The following is a 23,370-nucleotide window of genomic DNA, read 5'->3' on the forward strand; positions in this document are numbered from 1 at the left end:
TCAAACTCACAGGCATATGGGGAAAATGTGAAGAACAGTAAATTGCATTCTGCTTTTAATAATGGCCATTTTCTAAATTTGGTTATATAAAATCCATTTTGTAAGAGAAAAGGAATTTTGAAGTTCCTTTTGGGATTGATATAAGTTTATTAATCTTGCAATGTGAGCCCTAATTTTCCTAAGAAGGAAAAAATGTATTCTGTAAATATTCCCTTTTAATGTGACCAGAAATTCTCCTTTGCTGCTTTGTGACATGCATCAAATGGAAGGAGGTAATCAGAGCATTTTTTTCACACATAAAATAGCAAAGTTTTTTACTCTTATTATTCTTTCTCTCGATAGAGAGACTGCAATCTGTGAAAGTGGGTATGGATCAGTTTGCCCTGTGTAAACAGGCTGGCGGGTGGGTTTGTAAGCAGCAGGGTGTCTCGCAAGCTCTGAATCTTGGCAGGTTTAAAACTTGAGAAAACTTCAGCATGGTTTCATCTGAATTTCGATGGTGTGTTTTCATTACATGTGTTAGTGCTCCCTGTCATAGGTCAGCGTCATTCAGCCTGTTTCGGATGGGGTTTGTCACAAGCTGCTTCATCTACTTCTGTCTTCTGTGGTGCTGTTGGACCTTGCCATTCAGGAAGAATGAGCGGAAGAAAATGCAGCATTTCAAAAAGCCTGTTAAAAGATGTAATGACTTCACAGAGTTGTAGTTGTGGCTTTGGAGTGCTGAAGGTAGTCACTGGGAACTGGTGATCAGTCCTTGCAGAGATCTGACACTTTGTTCTTTCCACATCCAGAGTGCAACACTGGCTGCAGATGCTCAGGTATATCAGGGTCAATCAAGCCTTTGCCTGTATGAAAACCAGACTACTTGGGTTTTTTCTGTGTGAAAGGAGGTGGTTTGTAGTTAAGGTGTATGCCTGTGTCCTCTGTGATGCTCTGCTGTGCGAGGGGTAGATGGCTTGAGCAAACTTGCTGTTCAGACCCAGCTAGGTCTGCAGTCCACGCAGCTGCTGCTGGAGTTGGAAGAGGTAGAGGTGACAGTCATGGGGACTGCAGGATCCTGGAGGTGGTCCCAGGTAGCTGGTGGCAGGCAGGAGGAGGTAGCCTTGAGTAGGTGGACCTCTTAGGCAGCAGACTTCATGCCTTGTGGGCATCTGGAGTTTTGAAACCACACATGACAGGTGTCTCGTGTTTGCCCTCAAATGTGTGTGTCTTGAGTACAAAAGTGTTTCTGTCTCCAGATAACTCCGGTGTCCTGGCCATCACTTGAGGTGCAGAGTGCTCATCAGGACTGCAGACGTGTCTCACCAGGTGCTTTGAGGTAGACTGAGATTTAGCTGCTGTGTATGATAGTTTTAGTCTAAATTGGTTCAGTCCAAAGCTATTCAGAATGAATCTGGAAAAACTCGCACAGTTCACCTGTAAGAGATCCAGATTGAAGCTGAGGAAAACATAAAAGGCAAATTTGAAGAGGTTGCCCCACCCCACCCCAGCTTTCTAGAAATCGGTAGTTTGGAGACTTCCCAAGCCTCAGCATCCTCACACATGACTCCTCCATGGTTACTGGTGTTGAGGAGGGGGAGTGTTCCCAGTGTTACTGGATCTGCTATGTTTATGTCTCATGCATGTGCTTAATGAAGAGGTGGGGGAGTAAAGCTCAGCACAGAGCTGGGAGATGCCTTAGGTTTTCCAAAAGGCTTAGTATTTGAGCAGGAAAGCCCCCCAAAACTGTGTGTATAGGGCTTTGGGAAGAATGTGGCCTTTTCCTTCCGAATCTGGAGTCATGAAATCCTGCTGTTCCCAAAGCCAGCCAGGACTTCTCTGTGCTGATAGTGCGGGTCACAGGAAAGCGATGTAGATGCGGTTCCCAAATCCTTCCCTGTGGCTATTAGACGCCTCTGAAGGTCAGAGCCATGGTAAAGTATGTTACTAGTCTCCATCCTGACTGTATTGGAGAAGGAGAAATTACACGTCTTGTGCTCTGAGCTGGTGAACGCCAGTAGCTTTTGCCAAGCCGATTTTCTTGAGCCTGGTGGGTTTATTTGCACTGTAGAACCAGGTTTGGCATTGGGGGGGTAGAGTCAGAGAAATCACGTGAAGACAGAATGGTAACAGAAGCGGTGCCTAAAACTGGCTGTCCTCTCAAATGAGCCTGGTGCGTGTGCAAATCTGCAATCAGCAGAAATCTGTCGGCGAAAATCATGACAATCTCTTCAGATGAGGATATGCCCGCAGTCAGGGTCTGTATTGCGGCTCCTGATACGGTGAAGCTTGAGTTTGTGAATGGGTTTTTTTGGCAGGGCAGTGAAGGCAGTTGCTTTTTGCTTTCCTGCACTGGAGCCTGGCTGTCTTTACTGTAGAAACTTCTTAACTTTAAAACTAGAAGTTTGTGGGTTTCTTCTTAAAGAGCTTGCAGTGGACCCAGGCGCTGAGCACCGTTTACTTTTACACAGACAAGTAAAGAAACAGTATATTTTTCCTGTGGTAATAATACTTGCACTGCTGAGTGTGTGCTTATACGCTGTATTTATATTTTTATCTATATATAAAACATAGTACATAAACTTAAAAAAATATTTGCACATGATTTGTCTGTGGAATGATAGCTGATTGCCCTTGATTTGTGGAACACAGGCTTTTGTTGTTAAATGATTAAAGGAACTTGCAAGCGATACACAATTTCATAAAAATTAAAAATGTGGAAATGTTTTCAGTTTAATATTGATGTTGCCCTTTATTAATTTTGTCCTTGGGATTTAGCTGAAATAGAGAAACAAAGGTTCTCAAACACAGATGGAAGTTAAATGAATAACCACAGTTGTTTGACAGATTTTTTTTTTAAGGAGACCAGTTTAGGCAGAAGTTTGCATTTTGAGGGTGTTGGGGGGGGGGGGTTATTGCTTTTTGGCCTCTACACTTTGTCATATTTCTTTGTGTACTGTAAATCTCAGTAGCTTTTTTCTTTTTAAGTCCTATTTATACTATTTTTGGTCGGTTTGAAGGCTTAAATGCGCAGAATGTAACTTTATTGTACAAGAATCTTTTCAAGACTTTTAGTCCTGCTATATTTCTTCAGTTACTGCATGTCCTTACAAAAGACAAACCTGCTGCTCTTTCAGTTCTCAGTGGTGCTTAACCATGATTTTTGCGTTAGCTGCTGATTTTAATTCTGCTCTCCTTGAAGAGGGTCCTTTCACAGTAATTCTGAAAAACAAGAGTGTATTTTGGAATAAGGCCATATCCAAAATATGAGGTTTCTGTTGTTTCCCATTTGCTTTGAATGGATTTGTTCGATAGTGTAGGTTTTTACAAGGTAAGTAAAACATCTGGGGTTTTTCCTGGCATTTCCCTGAGTATGTGTTTGCCCTTCATGGAACAATCGTGTTGGGTAATGTATTCTCCGAAGCACTCATACATGGCTGCAGCCAGCCAGCCTTCCTGTGTGCTTCTGCAAAACACGATTCGCATTCTTCTTAGCTCACAGTCACTCCTGAACTTCTGTGCAGAAGTGCAGGCTGTTGACATCTGTGGATAAAAACGATTAACTCCACCTGCTTTTTGACCGGCCATCGTCACCTGTGCTGGGGAAGTAACAAGGAGCCTGGTAGAGACTTGGCAAAGCCTCTAGATCTGCGGGGAACCAGCCGAGAGATGATTACTCAGTTTGTCTGTGTTCCAGGCTGTTCTGCAGCTGTGTCACGGGCTGCCAGGCAGGTGGCTCTCCCTGGCTTGGGTTGGCCTGTGGGGACTCTAGGGTGAACTTAGGCTTGGTCTTAGTGCTTGCCTGGGGGGAAGGAGAGTGGTGCCCAACACTTTGCTACTGGAAGACTGGGAACCTGTTCCACTGGGCATCTCCTGAAGGAATGTGAAGGAGGAAACCCTTTAGGTTGCTATGCCACTGGATGGAAGAAGGCCGGGAAGCAAGCATGGACTCCGAACTGTCAGGCACCTCTGCTGCTTGGTCTCTCTGGGACACCTGTGGCCTCTGCCAGCTTGTGTTCTCCGAAGACAGTGCTTGGGCATGGCTGAGAGGGTTGCATGCCCCAGGAGCCATTGCCAGTTGGCAGTATGGCCAAAGTGTCACCATATTTGACTCCTCTGCACTAAATGATTGTGCAGCGCTGTCCCAATAGCATTGTCCCTTCAAGCTACATCCCAGAGCATGCAGCGCAGTCTCAAGCTGTAAGAATACCACTTCAGTGGGCTTTAGCCCAGCTGTCATGTTATCTCTGATATTTTGAACCAAAACTCTGCCCTCTATCCCCAAAGAATCATGTATTAGGGCCACAGGTTACTGCATGTCATCTGGAGGGGATTCAGGGCCAGCTGCTGTGCAGCACCCATGAGGCCTGACCAGGCAGCTTGGCTTCAGGTTCCAAGAACAGTCCTTGGCCCTTTTTCTGTAGTGGCGTAGCTCTAGCCTTGGTCACGTAGAGCCGTTTTTCCAAGCTCTTAAACAGGGATAATATCTCAGTTTGTCAGTGGCACCAAGAACCGGAGAGCAGGCAGGCACTGGAGGTCAGCCTTGATGAACATGGTGGCACCTCTTGTACTTAAAATCCCAAGCGTCGTCTTCACCTTGTTACCTCAGACTAAGTCTGCAGCTGATGGCTCAATATGCGTTTTGTTTTCTCGGTGCATGTCTCTGCTTGCAGACGTGGTTCAGTCTTTTAGAGAACATTTTAACCTCCACAGCAAAATTTAAGCAGCTGTTAGCTCAAGACTGCACCTAAAATGATTACATCTATAAGCTGTGCGGACAGTTTTATTTTGGAATAAAAGTGCTTTATCTTGATATACCTTAAGTCAATAAAACACCCTTTGTGCTTTCGTGAAGCCAAGGAGGAGGAAAGATTTGCATACGACATGGTATTATCACTGCAGTTGTCAACTGTTTTCTTTAATGGAAATTTAAATCAGGTTGCATAAATCAGTTTGTCTTTAAAAGCTTTGCCTCTCTTAAACTTCAAAATCAAATTCAGTTTTACTGCTGGCATCACTCTGCTCTAGAAATTTCTAAGGGCTGGTCACTTGTTAATTTAGAAAGAGAGAAGGGTGTGTGGCTCAGACCTTTTACTTGCAGGATCCACTGTGATCTCTAGGACAGCATCTTTCCTGAAGGGCAGGTCTTTTGAGTTGTGATTATTTTTCTTTTTATTTTGTTTGTTTGTTTGAGAGACCTTTATGCTATTTGTTAGCATGTTTTCAAATCTCTTCGTGGAACTCTGCTGAAGCCTAAAATAGACTAACCTGCAGCCTTTACGCAAAACCTAAATATTAAACAAATGCTAGAACTGCTCCCAGATGTATTATGTAAACTCAGAGTTTCTTCACTACCATTTAATAAAAATTGTATGAGAAAAATAACTCTACTCAAACATTTAATTATGTATTTTGCCCCAAACAGGTTAGGTGGCGGTCCTGATGATGCCAAGGAGATTATGCAGCACAAATTCTTCGCTGGCATTGTTTGGCAAGATGTATACGAGAAAAAGGTACTTACACAACAGTTGTCCCAAGGTGAACTGTAGCTATGGATATACTGAATGGTTCAAATTTTATTGCCCTCTGTAAAGTATGCAGAAGCCATCCATGGAAGAGGTTTGCAGTTGTTTTTAACAAGGCTAAATTACTTCATGTTTCTTAAAATACTGTAATCAGATTACTTCTGAACCAATTTTTTTTTTCACAATGAGACACTTATTTCTGTGACTGAATAAATAGGATGTAACCAAAATTGCTTCCAAATTTAGACAGTAGATAAGCTTATAAAATAGCTTTTCCTGTGAATTTTTGTTGCCATTTCTTGCTGTCAACTGACATATCCCTTGCAAGCCCAGGAGTTACTGTTGGTTCCTGAGCATCTGAAACAAAACTTCCTAGAAACAGTAGTGGAAGACGGGCTGTTTGTTCCCTTTGCATTTTTCCTGCCTTGAATGATGAAATTAGACTGAACAGGCAAGTGCAGAGAAGTGTAGGCTTCTACATCAATCCAAGACATATTTTTTTTATTTATTTCCTTCTGGTAGCAGAGGGCTGATGCGAAGTGTCTGCACTTCATGGTGTTTCTCATTGGTTTTCCTTGAGACCCAGTGAGTTTGTAGGCTCTCCAGTGCAAGCCACTGAAGTCAAAGAGCGCATGCCTTTCCATATGAGTGTATTTCATCAGTTGTCTACACCTCACTGTTCCTTCATTCAGATAACTGATTCCACTCCTCCAAGATGCCCTGCTTCACACTGTCAGGGCAATCTGCTGTTGTCCTTTCCCATTTGATTCTCACCAGCCACATTTTCCATGATGCTCATGTGAAATGTAGTTAACTAAAACCTAGGTCTGGTGATTCAAGGGTCCCATCTACTGGTGCCACGTGATCTCACTGAATCCCAGCCTTTCCCGATTTCGTTCTTTCTCCCTGCAGTCCTTCATGATACCAAATTTTGTTCGATCTCTAGATAACATTTAGTTCTCCCTCCAGTTGGTGGGCACAGGTAAGAAACGTAGCAGAGACTGGGTTTTAATTCTTGGATTCTTTTGGTAAAACTAACACAGTGATGTACTAGCAAGGTTTGTATTCTTCAAAAAATAGAGTGTAACACCGCTGGTTGGCATACCGTAGTGGGAGAATTGTCCGGTGCCTGTATACAATCACAAAGCATGCTGTTTCCTTCTCATCTCTCACTTCTTCACAGATTTGTGTCACTAAAGGGAACTGAAAAATTCTAAGGTTTTGTGCCTTGAAAGTGTAGATGGAGTTTAGACCTGTCCTTTCAAAGCATCCCGAGAGAGAGAATTGCTTGCAGTCATGAGGGCAGGAGGGAGTTGTGTGGAGTTTACTCAGTGTAATGTAAAAAGGATGTCAGAGTTACTGTTCTGAACAGGAGGTTATCCCCATTTTCACCCGGCTGACAAGCTGAATACTTGGGGTTTTGCTATTTTTTGCAGTTGAAGGAAAAAAGTTGTCTTCAGTGAAGTTGTTACTTGATGGTAGTCCTGGTTCCCTGTATGCAGGAGAAGTCACAGAAGCTGGAGGCAACTTATTTATCCATAGGACTGAGAAAATTCCCAAGTTGTCCTGTAGTAGTAGTGGCTCAGATTGTTGTGAAAACTACCAGGAAATTCCAAATGTTACATATTTTGGAGAAAACGGTGTGCTAATTGAGACTTATTTCTGACCTTGGCATATCCAAGAAGGCTCGATTCTGGTTTTGCCCCTGTCCTGTTAGCATGTGCATCTGAAATAGTCCATGCTATGCAACTGAAGAGATTTCAAAAAGCCTGTGAGTAATTGCTGCCTACTTCTAGGTGGTCCAAAGAGACTCCTGCAGGATTTACCTGAAATGCAGTCTCACGGATAAAAGCTGAATTTGTCAGCTGCCTAGAGGTGTTCATGTGCTAAGCTTGGTTACCCACTATCTCCAGATGATGGTGAATATGTTTATGAATATAGGCTTGTGGTAATTGAGAACACTTACTTTGTAATTAAGCTTTTTGGAAACACAGCTTTCCTTTGAATTATAAGGAGTTTTGAATAGCTGGGGTTGTCCCAAGAATTTTAAATATTCATTAGACTCTCCTGGAAGAGTGGTGTTATTTGTCTCTAGTGCAAAGGAGGTGTGATTTAATTTGCAGTATTTTGCCCACCCACGAGCGAAACATACACAATGAGATTTTAATCACATGTTTTCTTCTGGTCTTTTTTGTCTCTTAAACCAACATAAGCCTGCGGGTGTCATGCTGGTCTGCAGCAGTGGGAGGCTACAGGTGGCACCTCTCTACCAGTTGAACCGCAGAGCTATTGCAGTGACAGCTTTTCAGTAAAGCAGCATATTTGCTTGGTAAAGCCAGCGTTAGAGCTTTCTGCGGCTTCCCCTCTGTTTCCAGCTTAATGTTCTGAATTTGACAGCTAGGGGGAAAAAAAATGTCTTGTGGGTGCATCATAATCTGTCTCAAATTGCTTTTAACAGATACTAAAATAAAAAGGAAAATGATACAGGCAGCGCTAGCCCATTACACGTGTGTTCTTACTTAGGATCGCTGCTCCAAGTCATTCTGATGTGCATAGTTCAGGTGTCTGTTGCAGTGCCCAAGTCCTAAATCACTCTGTGCTGTGCACAGCAAGCAAGAGCAACTGGGAGTATTGCGGGTGCCAAAACCACCATTAGCTTAAAAGGACAGATAGAACTTCACAGACATGTGCACGCACAGTTCGTCAAAAACAAACCAAGGTTCGCTTTGAGGAGTAGGCAGGAACTGCTGTAATGAGAAAGGGAATAGAGTCAAACTGTGAAAGAAAGAATGCTCATCCTCAACAGGGTTTTTACATATAATACGTTTGTGTGACTTGATTGAGAATACTGTTATTAACATTAAAATGTGAAGTATTCCCTCTTCAGTAGCTTTAGGAGGACTGTAAGGCTCAGAGTGACTTTGGGATATCCTGTTTCCATTTCCTTTTAAATTCAGGACATAAAGACCACTTCTAAGGCCTTTTTTTTTTTTTTTTTTTGGACAGGAACATTTGCGAGGTTGCTTTAAGCCATTCTTGTGCACAGAAAATAATGAGTAATTAAAAAAAGATGATGATGAATGTATACTACAACTGTGCTCTCTTATAACAAGCAAAATTTCTATATTCCTTAGTTTTTAAGGATTGATTTTAAACAGTAAATGTTTCTTTGTATTTGGAAATACCACCATATATGTAGGTTACATTTCTTAAAAGTCTTTACATTGAAAATGAAGGAGCTTCATTGGATTGTTGTTTGGAAGATGGGACAACACTCTTGTTAGGTGCTCTCAAAACAGATCAGAAGGACGATCCTGGCGATAGGGAGCTTGAAGCCAGTGCTTTTCTAATTTACCAGCTTGCCAAGCAAATGATTCTTCAGATCTATGCAGGAGGAAAAACTGGGAACGGGGAAAGATGTGTTGTGTAGTCAAGAATTGCTGATGTTTTCCAGATAGCGATTTCTGTCAGTGTCATTCTTATTTCTGTAAGAGCAGAAGTGCGAGTCTCGAGGTCACTGCTTAATTCCACTTGGAGCAGTTCACCATTTGCCTTGATAAACCTCTCTCTGCAATGTCAGGTTGGAAGCCGTATACTTCCTCAATCACGCTCCTGAATTGTTGCCTGGTGTGGCTCTGCGCTATTAAAAGATGGCCACGCTTAACCCCAGTGGTGGGCGAGCTGAAGCCCAGCGCCGAGAGCTATTACATGTCCTCTGTGGGAGGGCTTGGAGCAGTGTTTACGTTCTGTTTCCACCGCATCGTGCAGCAGGGAGGTGAGCAAGACCTGACTCCCAGCTCCGTCGCCCTCCGAAGCTGTACGTGTTCCAACTCGGTGCATCTGTATGCAGCCAGCTCCACCACGCCGCTTCCCAGGCACACTCCTCCTCCAGCCCCAGTCAAGCAGCTCCGCTCCATCTGCAGTTCCTCCTGCCAGAGCTTGCCTAGGTAGACGGGGATGATTTCTAGCCTGTCTGCCCGAGCGAGTATCAAGAGTAAAACCCAAATAGTGCGACTCGGGGTGTAACGAGACGAGGCCGTTCACAGCTAGGTGTGCTCCGGTTTTTGTAAGCACGGCAGTTTTTCTAAGTTCAGAGTTGATCTCAAACTGGTTTGGGGGACTGGAGGTATAAAAGCTTAATGTTGCTTCTGCCTTGTCCTAAATTCTCCCAGTTTGGTCGAAGCGACAGCACAGTTGCTGTCAGGGCTGCATGGGCACAGGAGTTCTGCAGCTGAAATGTTACTGTGAATGTTACAAGCCTTGCGGGGATCCTCGAGTCTAGCTGGTCAGTTGGGCACCACTAAACATCTCTCTTACTTCTTTTCATCCTCCTGAAGCGTAAATCTGACTAGATGCAGTCGACCATTTCCATATAATTGGGTGGGGAAACACTATATACAGTTATTTTTAAACATTTGTAAGCATGTTAGTTATTACTTGCAGAAATAAATGTTAGGATTCTAGGTTTTATTCTGTGCAGTTAAATCCTAGAGACAAAATTGCCTTCAATGCCCCATAAATAGGAAGTGTATACCTAAATAAATACATTTTTCTCTATACGATTCCTTCTTTACAAACTGGTGCTTTTAAAACTTATTTTAGGAATGTAGGAGAAGGCACAGTAGCTTGTAACTTTATTTTAAATTCTGCCTGTTTCAAACAGTACTGCAAGAACCTGTGAATAGACAGTGTTTGCCTTTTTTTTTTTTCACAGCTTGTACCTCTGTTTAAGCCACAAGTTACATCTGAAACAGATACAAGATACTTTGATGAAGAATTCACAGCACAGATGATAACAATCACTCCTCCTGACCAAGGTAAAGTTTTGTCAGATGTCTCCCACTGTGTTCTCCAGACCACCAGAAATAATTTCCTGCAATGTCACTTGGTCTCTTCAGACCACGTGAAGAAGCACTGGTGTAAACTTGCTGGTTATCCATATAGGTATTTGACCAAGGAGTCAGTAAATTAATGTGAAACTTTGCACATATCATTCCAGTTTGGGAAATTAAAAAAAAACCTGTTTTAGAAGACAGTGAAATTATTTGTACTGTTGTCTTTTCCAAATCTGCGCATTTCCACTGGGAAATAATTCTGTTCGTGAGTTTTGCCTGTGTACGTCTGCACACACGCTGTGTATATGCGAGCAGTCAACTGAGTTTGGACTAATGTCCATATTCAATCAAAACCCATTTTATTTTCATGGTAACTGAGCATGTTTGATGCTCTGAAATAGCAGTTGCCAGAAATTCGGACCACAGAATATGGGTTTAGGCAGTGCAGCTCCTAGCAGTTTTAAATGGACATCCAACCAGCTGTTTACATACAACAATCAGAATCTTCTGTGATGCCCATTTAATGGGGTGAGATTTAAGACTTCCTGTTTCTTTGTCCTTTCAAGTTGTGGAAGAAAAAGGTGACAGTGAAATTTTCTGAAATAACTGCACCATGCATTATCTTACTGTTTGTTTACTTAAAATCAAAAAGGTAGCAAATGTTATCTACTGGTTTGTGTTTTTTTTTTTCATTTTTCAGATGACAGCATGGATTGTGTAGATAATGAGAGAAGACCTCATTTTCCTCAGTTCTCCTATTCAGCCAGTGGAACCGCTTAATGTTTTGCAATGTTTTCCCATTCAGAAACAAAACAGACTGCATTTTGGGGACCTTACTTCAATGGACACTAGAGAACTTTCTATATTATCTGAATTACAAACTGTGTTTGTATTACGATTTAGATGAATTTGTAGGAAGCCTCACAGATTCTGTATTTAAAACAATTCTTTGATGCATTTTTGAGAAGGAAAACAAATCCATTCTTAAAGTATTACGTCAAGGCTTTTATGCTGAATGACTGTAGGTTTTTAAGAATATACACCAAAACTGTTTACTTTAGAAATAATTAAGGTATTCAACATATCAGCAACTCTGACCAGAAAATCCCCTTGTTTTATTTATTTCATACAGTTCATTATCTAAATATAGAATCTGCACTCTGAACAATTAGATTTATATAGGAAGATATAAGACTTTAGTAGCTAGTGCAATAATATAAGCAACAAAGTGAACAAACTCTGGAGGGTTAAGGTTCAAACTCATTTTGGACAGCAGTGAAGTGTCAACCAACTCCAGAAAACCAACTATAGGAACAGCATTAATGGCCTCAGTGAGGTAAATCAAAAAGCAAAAGTTATTTTTGTTATAACATCTGCTACAAGACATTACATATCAAACGGAATCCAGTGGAATTGCCACATCGTACAGATGAGTATTTCATTCTTGACAGTGCATTTAATTATTCCATTTGCATAGAGTTTAGGAATACTTCATAGGATTGGCTTCTCAGAACCTAGAAAATGCTTGATTTACCAATCTAATATGAAATGCAACGATGCAAAATCACCCAGTTTCACCACTGTTAGAAATACCGTACAGGTCTAAGGGAGAAATCACCTTAATGAGTGAGTCAGCCAGACAAAAGTACATTTTGGCACTGAAGTAATGACTTGTTGCCGCTTTTTTTTTTTAATGAAAAGATACATGAATATATATAAACACTTAATGATTTTTTGCGTCATGCCAGATCATTTCTTCTTTCTTGAGTGCATTAAAGGTATCAGCCAACAGTTCATGGTGCCTTCTCACTCTCGAAGATTCACTTTAACAGTGTTTCCCATGTATAAGAAAAAAAATAGGTTGAAACTTCATATGTGTTTGAATAATAATGGTGTTCAAAAACTGATTTTTTTTTTTGTTTTGTTTTTCATTTTTAATCTTAGTGGAAAATTCCCCACACCCTATTTTTGTTGTACCATGTTTCTTTGTAATTTTCATAAAAGCAGTCTTATTCTGTCTCTGCTGCGAATGAATTTATTCCATTGTAGGTTGCGTTCTCTTAAATTGCCTTTTTTTTTGTTTTTCATTCTCTTGACTGTATAAAAAATGATGACATGTACTGCAGTTAACTAGCATTTATTTTTTTTTTATTTGAAAGGGAGTATGTTATGAACATCTTCGCTTTCCCTTTCCATCAGAAACTGCTGTGTTTGCACAGGGAGCCCATCATCTTGACTTTTTCTTTTTAACAACATTCAACTTTAGTATTTTTACTCATGATATGAATTTTTCCCTCCAAATACTTAAATAAAAATTGCTTTAACAAGTTAGGTTCTTATTTCTTGTGGTAGGAGCCTTCTGAATTTGTGGAGATGCAACAGCTGCTCCAGTTCCGCGAGTTTGATGTGCATGTAACGGAGGGATTTAGGCTTTTCTGCCCCCCCTCAGTTGTGTCATCTCTGTACTGATCATTATGCAAAGATAATTTCGGAAAATTTTTGTTAAGTATGCTCTGTGCCAGAAATAGTTTCATCTTGAGGTGAACGAGGACAGGCCACATTTTGCTGTTCTCTTGATGCCACTGAGGTTGTGTTACCAAGGCCCTAAGATTCAAAGATATTTCTGTTCCAGTCACTTGGGCCAGTGTACAATATGTAATACTGTGTTTCCTTTCTAGGGGCTAAATTAACCACCTCTAGGAGGTAATTGTACAAGGCTGGAATGTCCTCTTTCAAACAAGAACACAGAGAAAAATACAAGAATGTCCAAGAACAACTGCAGTATGCTTCAAACTAAACACAGAAGTTGCAACTGTAGTAAGCCATTAAACATCCAAAACATTTTTTTGTCCAAAGAATAAGCTATAATTCCCAGTACAATTTACTGCATGTTTTATGCAAGGAGGCAAGGTGAAAGAAGGGATCTGTGTCTCTGTACAGACTGATGCTGGACAGCCTGTCCCATTCTGCAAATGATCTCTCCTAACTGCTCTCCTTCCTTTGCTTCCAAGCCTTCATCCGAGTTGCCAGCCAGCCCAGGGATGGAGTCCAAAGAACTCTTCTGCAAGTCTGCAAGCCCCAGCGAGCTCTGAACTAACATACTTTGTGCATCCAAATATAGGCAGCACAAATGAGCAAAGGTTACCGTAATCTGCCCCAGGAAAATCGGCTCTTTCAAATGCAGGAACAGACACGGATCAGGTGGTTTTGTTGAGGTTGATCCTGTCTCAGAACAGTATTTTCCTGCCGGTTGTTGCTAACGGATTTTTGGTTTAATTCCCATATACAAAATGGAGCTCAAAACCCCCCAAAACTGCTAAAAAGCTGAGAATCTTAGTACTGTCAGCAGCAGAAAGCTGGGAGGGCCACACCTGAATGCAGGGTCTTCTGGATGTTTCCCTCATTTTGCCTGTCATTATTCAGAACACCGTGCCCGTCATCTGTAACTGAGTGATTGCCAGCGTTACAGCTGTCTACCTGCACATGTAGAATGTGTTCTTTACATTTTGATTTAGCACAAAAGCCTGTGACCTGAGTGTCGTTCACCTTGGATTGCTTTGGTATGATATACGCAGAGACTGCTTAAATCTTAACATTCCTCGAGCTCTTTTATTTGGAAACTTAAAAACTTCCCTAACTCTCGGTACAGGCAAAACCTCCTCGTTCTTCCTTCTGGCACTGAAAAATGTCATCCTGCTCTGGTTTTGTGTATTGCAGCAAAGATGGTGCATCCCCAGTGCAGAACGCTGGTAGTATACATGTGTTACAGCCCAGGAACTTGGTTGTAAACTCAGGCTGGGAGAAAAACAGGAAAAAAAGTCACCTTTGCAGGAGCAAATAAGTAACATGCAGTTCTCTGCATGCCTCTGACTGCCGACAGAAGATGAGGTCAGCTGAGGTCTGGTCAAAACGGAGGCAACGCTGCTGCTTGTGCTGTTTGGGGTTAAGAGACATTGGCAGAAGCCAGGTAATTGTGGAAATCTTCTTTTATATTCCCTTGTGTAACTAAAACATCCAGTACAGTCCCATTAGGGTATGGCAGGTTGTTCTCCCTTTAAACTGGGTGAAGATCACTGGTTTATGGCATTACAAACTATGACCTCCCACCCCCACCCTAATAAATTAAAACTGTTCTTTGTTTTTCTTCCTACACAATTGCCCCTCCAGCAGGTAACCTCCACCTGCTGCCCCGCTGCGATGCAGACCTCGAGTATCTCAGCTGCTATTTGAATTTGGTCCCAATTTGCCACATGAGAAACAAATTAAGAGAGTTTTTGGAGGTTTGAGGGTAAGAAGTTTATGTGTTCAAACTGGATGATCTTTGTTTTAACTTGGGTTGAATTTCCTTGGCTGCTACTTTGGATTGTTTTTGGGCATTTAAATGTTCAGTATGAGAGTACTGTGTTCTTCTCACTCCTAAGCGTTTGTGGTGTTTCTTTAAATCTTTGTCAGAGAAAAGACCCTTTGCTTCCTAGAGGGCATATACCAAGCCAGATTTTTATCTCCAGGAGCAGGATTTAGGATGGTGGTTCCACATTAGAGGTCACAACCTATAGTGGGAACCCAAACTCCAAGGAGATGGAGCTGCAGAAAAGAAGCCCGCGCACATAAAGCGCCTGTGAAAGCTGCATGGGTGTTCTGCTCGCGAAGTTTGGGAAAGGATAATTTAGGAGGAAGGTTTGATTTATTTCACTGTAAAAGCTTCAGAGGTAAAAACACATCTGAAGGAATGGGTGAGCATAAAAGGGTCTTGTTTCTTCTGTGTTGCAAATGAGTGTGTTTGTCTCCCACTTTTAGCTCAATTTTCTTAATAACAGGGAGGTTAATTGCCACTAGAAGTAAAACGAAAAGAACACACAGTGCCTATAGCAAACAGGAGCTTATTATCCCCAATGCAGCTGAGTGTACAGACGTTGGGTAGCTGTCTAATGGAACATATGCTGCATTCTAATCAGGTGATGACTAGTTGCTCTGTGTCTGACATCATTTTTAACAAAACCGTTTTGTTGAAGTAGTCCCTGCATGCCACCTTTTTTTTTTTTTTTTTTTTAATTTGAATTTTTGTAACTGCTGGTCGCCATCCTAGTTTTGTGAGCGTGGTGAGTTTTTTCTTAAGGATCCGATCAAGGACTTTGTATGTGAAAGCGCTGCTTCCCTCTCTGGTTTTTCAGTGCACATGTTAGCTGGGTTCTCAGCTTCTTCGCTGAAGCACCACTTCATGTGGTGGGCTCACTACTGTTTTCTCTAGAGATGGACTTTATGAACTTCTGCCTGTGTTAAATGTAACCCTGGTCTGTGTTAAGGTTCCATTTTTATGGCTTTTTCCACACTGTTTCTTCATCTCTTCTGTCATATTACTGTAACTGCTTGTGTTTTGCATCTTGATTAGGTCTTTGTTTCAAGAAGCTAATGACAACCCAGACAGCAATTACTGTATTTTCCGAATTCTGAGGGTCTCTCAAATTCTGCACATTTTTAAAGCAACGCGTAACTTTCACCCCACAGAAAGGACTATAATTATTTTGAGGATGAGACTGAAAATTCTTCACAGAAACAGAGGAAACAATTCCTACCCAAATATTGTGACCTTTAGTTATTTGTAAACTCTACCGTATTTGTTCCCTTGCGCTATCGTGCTCCTGCAGTACTGATGCTGTTAGCTGCAAAACTGTTGCATAGCACTGAAAGAACCTGTATCAGAACCAGAAAATAGTAACTGTGATCTTCAGCACAGTGCCTGAAATTGAAATTGGATTAAAATGATCAAATACATGCTTAAACATTATACTGTTTTGGAAAAAGGTAAAACCAGTAATATCATTCTTCTTTCACCTTAGTGAAGTACAGTGATTGGAACAAATTGGACTCCTTTGGGGGGAAGTCTTGCTGGACATGCTTGGGGCAGAGGCACTGGGTTAGACAATCCCCAGAAATCCCTGCAAAGCTCAGCTAGGCTGTGAGTCTGTTTAATGATTTAGGTCCTGGGTTTGAGAGCACGTGCTTTAATGAAGGAGATTCTTCATGGATTTTTTTTTTTCCTATCATCTCTGGTATGTATTTATACTTCCAGACTGCCTGCCTGTTTACTATTTTCATAAAATTTATGTGACTTGGTACCAGCCTTGCTTTGAGGTGCTTCTAGTAGTACAAATCCTGCATTTTTCTCATTTTCTTTTGTGTAATTGGCCCTGGTCATCCCAGGTTCACTGCACTTACTGTATTAAGCAAAGTATGTATCTATCTTGAATTTGTATGTGTTTTATTGCATTATAGTTTGGTCAGTAATTTTCTCAGGGATATGAAGAGTATGCTGTACTCTAGTATGTTGTCACGTACTGAACTGGAGGTTGTCAGCGCGTTCCTCTAAAGCAGGAACACCAGTGCTTGCCCTTGCGTTGCTTGAGATGGCTGCAGGCAGGCTGGATACTCTGGGTTTCCTCCTGGTGTGACGAGGTGAGGAAACCCTGAGAGATATTTACTCTTCCAGGTGAAGGATGACATCTGCTTTGCCTTAGGATTTGCACTCTTCACAGGCAGGATCCTTTGGCTGTTTCTGAAAGGTGGCGTAAACAACATCACCACCAGACACTTTCATCTCTGGTTTTGGTGGTTGCAGCTTTTCCTTTCGACAGTGTCATGCCCCAAATAGATCCCTTTCGTGTTCTTTTCACCTGTCTGAGGCAAGTCGCTCACAAGTTGTTTCTAGAGCAGGCTGGAGCTGCCAGCTCCCTTCAGGTGGTTTGTACCTGGAGCTGCACAGCTGGCCCCCGTGGATTCACATGTGCCTCCAGTTTGCCAACTGCTGTTGGAAAGGCCAGTTCGAGGGGGTCTCCGGACAAGCCCGAATCCAGCTGCTCGCCACGTGGCACCAGTGCCTCAGTCCGGAGCCCCAGCGTGGCTGAGGGCAAGTTTGTGCTGCAGAGGCTCTTTACCCTGAAATTGCCTTTTTAATTCAGTGGAGTGCAGATCTGACTTCAGAGAACAATTGCAACACCTTTTCCTGCACACAGGCTTGGAGGCGATAACAGCATTTGAGTGATTTTTAAATAGCTCATTAGCTTCTCTAATATATTTGATAAATTGCTCCAGTGATTTTTAAAGGCGCTATGGATGTGCAGAAAGATGAAAACATAAGCCCTTTAATGAACTTTAATAATGAAATACGGAGTGGTACTAAGGATGATTGCAGCATATAGTAAGATTTCCATACGACATGGTCAGCTGCTGCAATTGTTCCTTATTCCAGTATTACTGGGGAAAACAAAACAAAACAGGAAGATGGGAATACCTGCCGACAGTCCAGTAATGAGTATAAAATGAAACTGAGTAAAAACAGAGGGGAAGGAACAAGGTCACTTGGTGCAACTGCAGACTGGGAAGCTGCAGAGGAAGGGAAGTAGATGAAAGCAGAACAAAATGTACTTACACAGGTGAGGCTGTCATAAATTTAATGTGTAACTAAGATAAAGGGATTAAACTTATTATCTCCCTTTACTTGATTGTAAAGCTTGTAATCATGTTACCTTTCCAAAGTTTTACTTTATGTGCTCATTTGTTCAGCTGTTAAAGAAGTGGAGATCAAACACAGCTGCTTGTTACTGAAAAGGGATTTAATTTTTTTTTTAAATTCTAATAGTCAGCTCACTTAGTTGTGATGAGGGTGATGCTTTCTGGACTGTCCAGTGAATTTCCAGGTAACTTTGACAAACTCATCACACCAGTGCTTTGTCAGAGGTAGGAGAGGTATCCTAACGATGTAAGAAAGCACCGAGATTGACTAATGAAGTCAGCGTGTGAGTGGCACAGCATTGTCTGCAAAATGTGTCAACTTTCTTTTCAGATCACTGCCGGTAACTCAGTTTTTATTAGCAATCTTTTGATAATGAAAACCACAGGTGCATGTTACAAGAAAGGAAAAATCAACAAGGATACCTTTCAAACATGAAGAAAATCCTAGATAGAAATACGCTTATTTTTCTAATGGGTTCAGCTGAAACTTTTGCAGTACCAATATGCCTGTGTGCACATGTCTGAACAGCATATGATCTGGGTACACAGCCTGGTGGAGGCCCCGAGCACCCGAGGGCTGCTGGAGAGGAAGGCTGTAGCAGCACAAAGAATCTTCCAACTCCCCATCTGGAAAAATCCCCCACAGGAGCGCAGGCAATGGCAATGCCATCTGTCTTTCTGCAGAGCACAGCTCCTCTCCAGGGAGCAGAAAAAAAGCTGGCACATGGAGGTGGGCTTTCGCTTCCCTGTGGCACGAAGGTTGGATGCAGATTGCTGGGTGTTACCTGTAGAGACCAGGCTGCTCTATTCTGTCCCTTCTCTCTTTTTTTAGTCAGTTTTGTCTGAATGCCAGTTCTCTTTCTTTTGCCACCTTTGTCTTCCCCATCTCTTCCCAGCAGACAAGAAACAATGGATTCCTTCCTCCTCTTTCCCCCTACTGTCTCTCATCCTTTTTTATGCCACCTTAGCCTGTTTTTGATCTTCTGCAGTTCTTGCTAGAGAGTGTGTTATAAATTGCCATACCATGTCTAACTTTAAATAATTATTTTCTCTTGGCCAGTGTCCTGATGCTGGATGCTTCTTGAGTTCGCTGTGGAGACTTCAGAGACCCAACACACAGTTAATCTCCCTCTTAATTGGCAAAAGGAGGGTGGAAGAACCTCTTCCCTTGGTCTCTCTGGCATGTGTGGATTTAATGAGCAAATAGGAGGTATGGTAGTTACAGGCTTTATCTGGTGTTAGGCTTTATCTGGTGTGGCACGTGGACTGGGCAAAAGTCCTGCCAGAGCCTCCAGCGTGGGTCAGGGCTGTGCCTGCTGCTGATCTGGGCATGGTGGCTTTTCTAGAAGATGTAAAACACTGAAGACAGAAGAGTATTTGACTTTAGGGATTTGCTGTACTCTTATCAGTGAAATCTGATTTTGGCTACTGTAGTTACTTAATGTAGCAAAGCTAGGCAAGTTGAATTCTGTCATCTGACCCAAACATATAGGACCACCTTACACAGTCTATATAAACCTACATCCTCAAATTTCCCATAGAATCCTGACTGATGTATTTTGGCATGAAATACTGGCCTAACCAAAGAAGAGAGCATGTCTCCTATTGAGTTTTCAAGTGATTTCATACTCCTATTGATATTTTTAATATAAATTCTGCTGCGAATGCACAACTAGAAGTCACTGGGGTAAAAAGAGGAGATAACTGCCCAGTGCCTTTCATCACACACTCTGATTTCTTTAGTAGAGTGGGAAGGGAGTCAGTTGCTTTCAGAAAAGAAAAAATACCACCAATATGGTCATCCCTCGCTGTCTGGCATCTATTTCTGTTCCAGGGCATCCCTAAATTTGTGTGGTTTTCCAGCTGATAAATATAAGAAACCTGGGGAAAGCAAAACAAACCATTTCTTTGACCTTTATCTAGCTTATCTTTTCCGTTGCAGTGTGAACTATCAAGTTCAACTATTCGGAGTTCTGTATAAAAACAGAGTTAAATCCCTGATAAGACAGTAACTGAAAATCGCTGATGGAAGACATTTACGTATCCTCTTGAAAACTCTTAAGAACCCTTTTAAGATGTGGGGAAACCAACACCAACCTTCTTCAGTCTAGCATCCTCAAGTTCACTGCCTCAGCCTGTGGACTGTCCATCTTGAGACCTCTTGAATCAATTTTTCTCATGATGTGAAGGGCTTGCAGTCCAACTCAACAAAACTGGTTAAACTCTTAGAACACAAGACTTAATCATGTCCTGTCCCATCCTACTTATGCAGACCCACTGAGGTTTTCCATCTCTGGCACCCATCCCTCATTATCCCCTGGGTACCCACTGATCTAGTTTTCTAAGAGGAACTGGAGGTTAGTCCTGCCAGGCAGCTCTGTGGCAGTTGCCCAAGAAGTTTCAACACCCTATTCCTGGACGATACTGTCCCATCCTATAGTTACCCTGCTTGGCTCCAGCTAGTCTGCAGATGCATCTTCAAAACAAAATCAAGACAATATAACCTCCATATTACTCCCTCCCCCCCCCATATTTAGGCAGCTAAGTGAAATACAAACATATGGACTCCATAAATTCTTTTGTGAATGGCCTTATGTTAAAATACTCAGCCAAAGCAATGGTTATCATTAAGCAAATAATGACAGTGCTGGAGTGTAACACAAATTACAGGCAGGATGAGCTCCTGGCTGTGTAAGCTCAGTGTGCCCAGCGACGCTAGGCTGATTTATACCAGTCCTTTGGGCTTGGTGTGGTACAGTCAGCCAACTGCTACAAAACCAACAAGGAATCCACGCTGTCTTTTGCAAACCTTAAAGAAGTGCTCTTGCAGCTTGCTAATGGATGAAATGTTTTGTAGTGTTTGCAGAAGAACAGTACGTGAACATGGGAATGGGCTGCTCAGGGAAGTGGTGGAGTCACCATCCCTGGAGGTATTTAAAAGACATGTAGATGTGGTGCTTGGGGACATGGTTTAGTGGTGGAGTTGGCAGTGCTGGGTTAATGGTTGGGCTCCATGATCTTAAAGGTCTTTTCCAACCTGAATAATTCTATGATAGCAAATCTTTCAATAAACATACAGCATAATCAAGAATGTATCCACAGCTACGCAAACCACACTAAAACAACTGAAATAAAATACTGCTGGAAACACATTTAAATATAGACTGACTCAAAAGCATGTGAAGAGCAGTTCTGCTGGGGCGAACTGTCTCTCAGTAATATGAAATGCCACAGGGAACATGTCAGAACAGTTTGCTGTAACAAATAAACATAGACACACACACCCCCAGCCTACTGAACTTTTTTGGTAATTACCGGCACATTCTTATGTGCAGTCTAGGTATTCCCAAAGCTTTCTGAACAGTAATGAAACTTCAGAGCACATTACATTAAAATAAGTATCAAAATAATGATCTTAAATTTATGTCACACCTTCACAGGAGCTCAGTTCATAGCACTTTTGCTTGTGTGGCATCTGACCAGATTGTCAAACCCCATTCTTACAGGGTGCTGCAGGGTACTATAACTTAAGTGATTCATGCATGCAGCTGTTGGAACTGCTTGTTGGGTTGTGAAAAAGCTGATGGTGCCAAGTGCTGATCTAAGAGAACTCAGATCTCCATCAGCCGTCTTGGCTCTGAGTAGTTACTGAACAACAGATGGTAGCATGAGTTAAGCAAACTCAGAATAATATTCTCAGTTAAAAGCCTCACAAGAACTGAAATTCTCGAGAAAACACAGAGAACAAGTGTTGAGGTTTGAACTAGTTTTCACGTCCAAGTGATGTATGCCACTAAACTTTAAAGGACAGTCTCACTTCTGACAGTGTTCCTGAAGCACTCCATTATGAAAGTTTTCATTTAACTGGGGCAGAAGAGACTACGTGTGAAATTAATATTACAGACATTTCAGATACAGCTCAAAGCCAGAACTCTTGCCTATTAAGCGACACTTATTTTTTTTTTTGCCTATTAAGCTACAATTTACTTACTGTAAAACACAACCAAAGAGAACACCTGGCACTAAGGAAAAGGTGAAAGAACCCCAAATCACATCATTTTGCAGTAGATTACAAGCACCTGCAGCAATGAAGGGACAGCATCAGGAGCTTCGACAGTCTCTTCAGCAGAGCAAAGACAGCAAGGGCTTCCGTAAATGGAAAACTTGCTAGTGGTAGGGGGAACAGAAGCACACAAGCTTTTGCTGTATCCATACCAGTAGCATCAGCACAGAACGGACAAAGTCAGAACAAGATGTAAGAAAAAAGGTTATGGCAATGAGCCTAAACAAGTACGTGGATATATGAAAGCACATGGAGTAAACAGAGTGGAAGACTTGTGGCAGCAAACAGGGAAAATCCCTCTAACTTGGTTTACGGTACCTTCTAGCTCTTGGTCTCACCAAGACAGTACACTCCAGTACTGGACAGGTGAGGAACAAAGGATATTTTCAGGACTTACAGATGGTTGTGTTCAACAGCACTGACACGCTCTCATGAATGAAGCAGTTTTCTACAGAACTTCTTTACTCCATGTGATGGCTGAGTAAGAAAGCTCTTGCATTCACTTGAAAATCTGATCCACCTAAATATACAGGTGTTGTAAGATTAGCTCTGTAAATAGCAACACGTGATTACAGCCAACTGAGACCAAGTTCTCTCATTTTCAGAGAAGTACACATCGTACCTTCAAACAAGGTATGAAGGAAGTCTTCGAGCTGGCTTTCTTTTAACATTTTTATGAGCAGACTGAAAATTTGCACACTGACTAAGTATTGTCAGCCTTACATTTTACTATACTTTAATTCCTTATACGGTTCATCTAAACTGACTACAGTCCAGGGTTTCTGAGCTTGTTTTTACTGGGTGTAAAAATACTTTAAAATCTAGTTTGGGGCAGTAAATAATCTTGCAACCATGGAAAGAGAAATCAGAACAATCAGATTACCCATTTAGCAAAGTATTACTCAGTGCAAGAAAGCGTGGGAGAATCAAGCTTCTAAAATGAAACTCGCTGGGACTGAGATACAAAAATATAATGCACATCTATGTATGTAAGCTACTTGGTTGAAATTTTAATTATTTAGGCTCGGGAATCTATATTCTGCAAAATGCTGCAGTCTACAGCACAGCCCACCAAAACCATTAAGGATGTGAGTAAGTTTCATCATAGCAGTAGTTCTAGCAGTGTAAACAGGATGTAAGAGTGGACATACTGGGACCACATACCCTTTTACCAGTCCCTCATTTCTGAGAGCTAGCAGCTGTCACTGCTTCGGAGAACAGAAGAATGCAGCAGGTCCAAGAGTGCTGAATTCAACGGTACTGTAAATTCCCCAGTATATTCAAAAGCACCACACATGAATACGCAGCCTTGCAATCCCAAGAAAAATCAGAAAATCCTTGTGCTTTTGATAGACTGAAGGCCACAGACATGCCCAGTCTGTGAACTGGAAGTCGCCAGGCCGCCTGCCCCTCCACATTCTCTGCACCACAGGGTCTTCAGGACAACTAAGGCCTCTGC

The 23,370-nt window shown here is 41.9% G+C and overlaps 1 protein-coding gene across 4 annotated transcripts in view; it reads left to right on the forward strand.

Annotated features, from left to right (window-relative positions):
* Nucleotides 1-12,358, forward strand: part of AKT1 (AKT serine/threonine kinase 1) — a 74,830-nt gene extending 62,472 nt beyond the window's left edge. For all 4 annotated transcript variants that reach the window (XM_056347437.1, XM_056347438.1, XM_056347436.1 and 1 more), the window contains 3 exons: nt 5,405-5,492; nt 10,219-10,321; nt 11,040-12,358. In XM_056347437.1, the coding sequence (XP_056203412.1) occupies nt 5,405-5,492; nt 10,219-10,321; nt 11,040-11,119 (271 nt within the window). In that variant the 3' untranslated portion in view covers nt 11,120-12,358. The remainder of the gene's footprint in view (nt 1-5,404; nt 5,493-10,218; nt 10,322-11,039) is intronic.
* Nucleotides 12,359-23,370: the final 11,012 nt, after the last annotated feature.

Source organism: Falco biarmicus, chromosome 7 (assembly GCF_023638135.1).
Source record: "Falco biarmicus isolate bFalBia1 chromosome 7, bFalBia1.pri, whole genome shotgun sequence".
Classification (NCBI taxonomy): domain Eukaryota; kingdom Metazoa; phylum Chordata; class Aves; order Falconiformes; family Falconidae; genus Falco; species Falco biarmicus.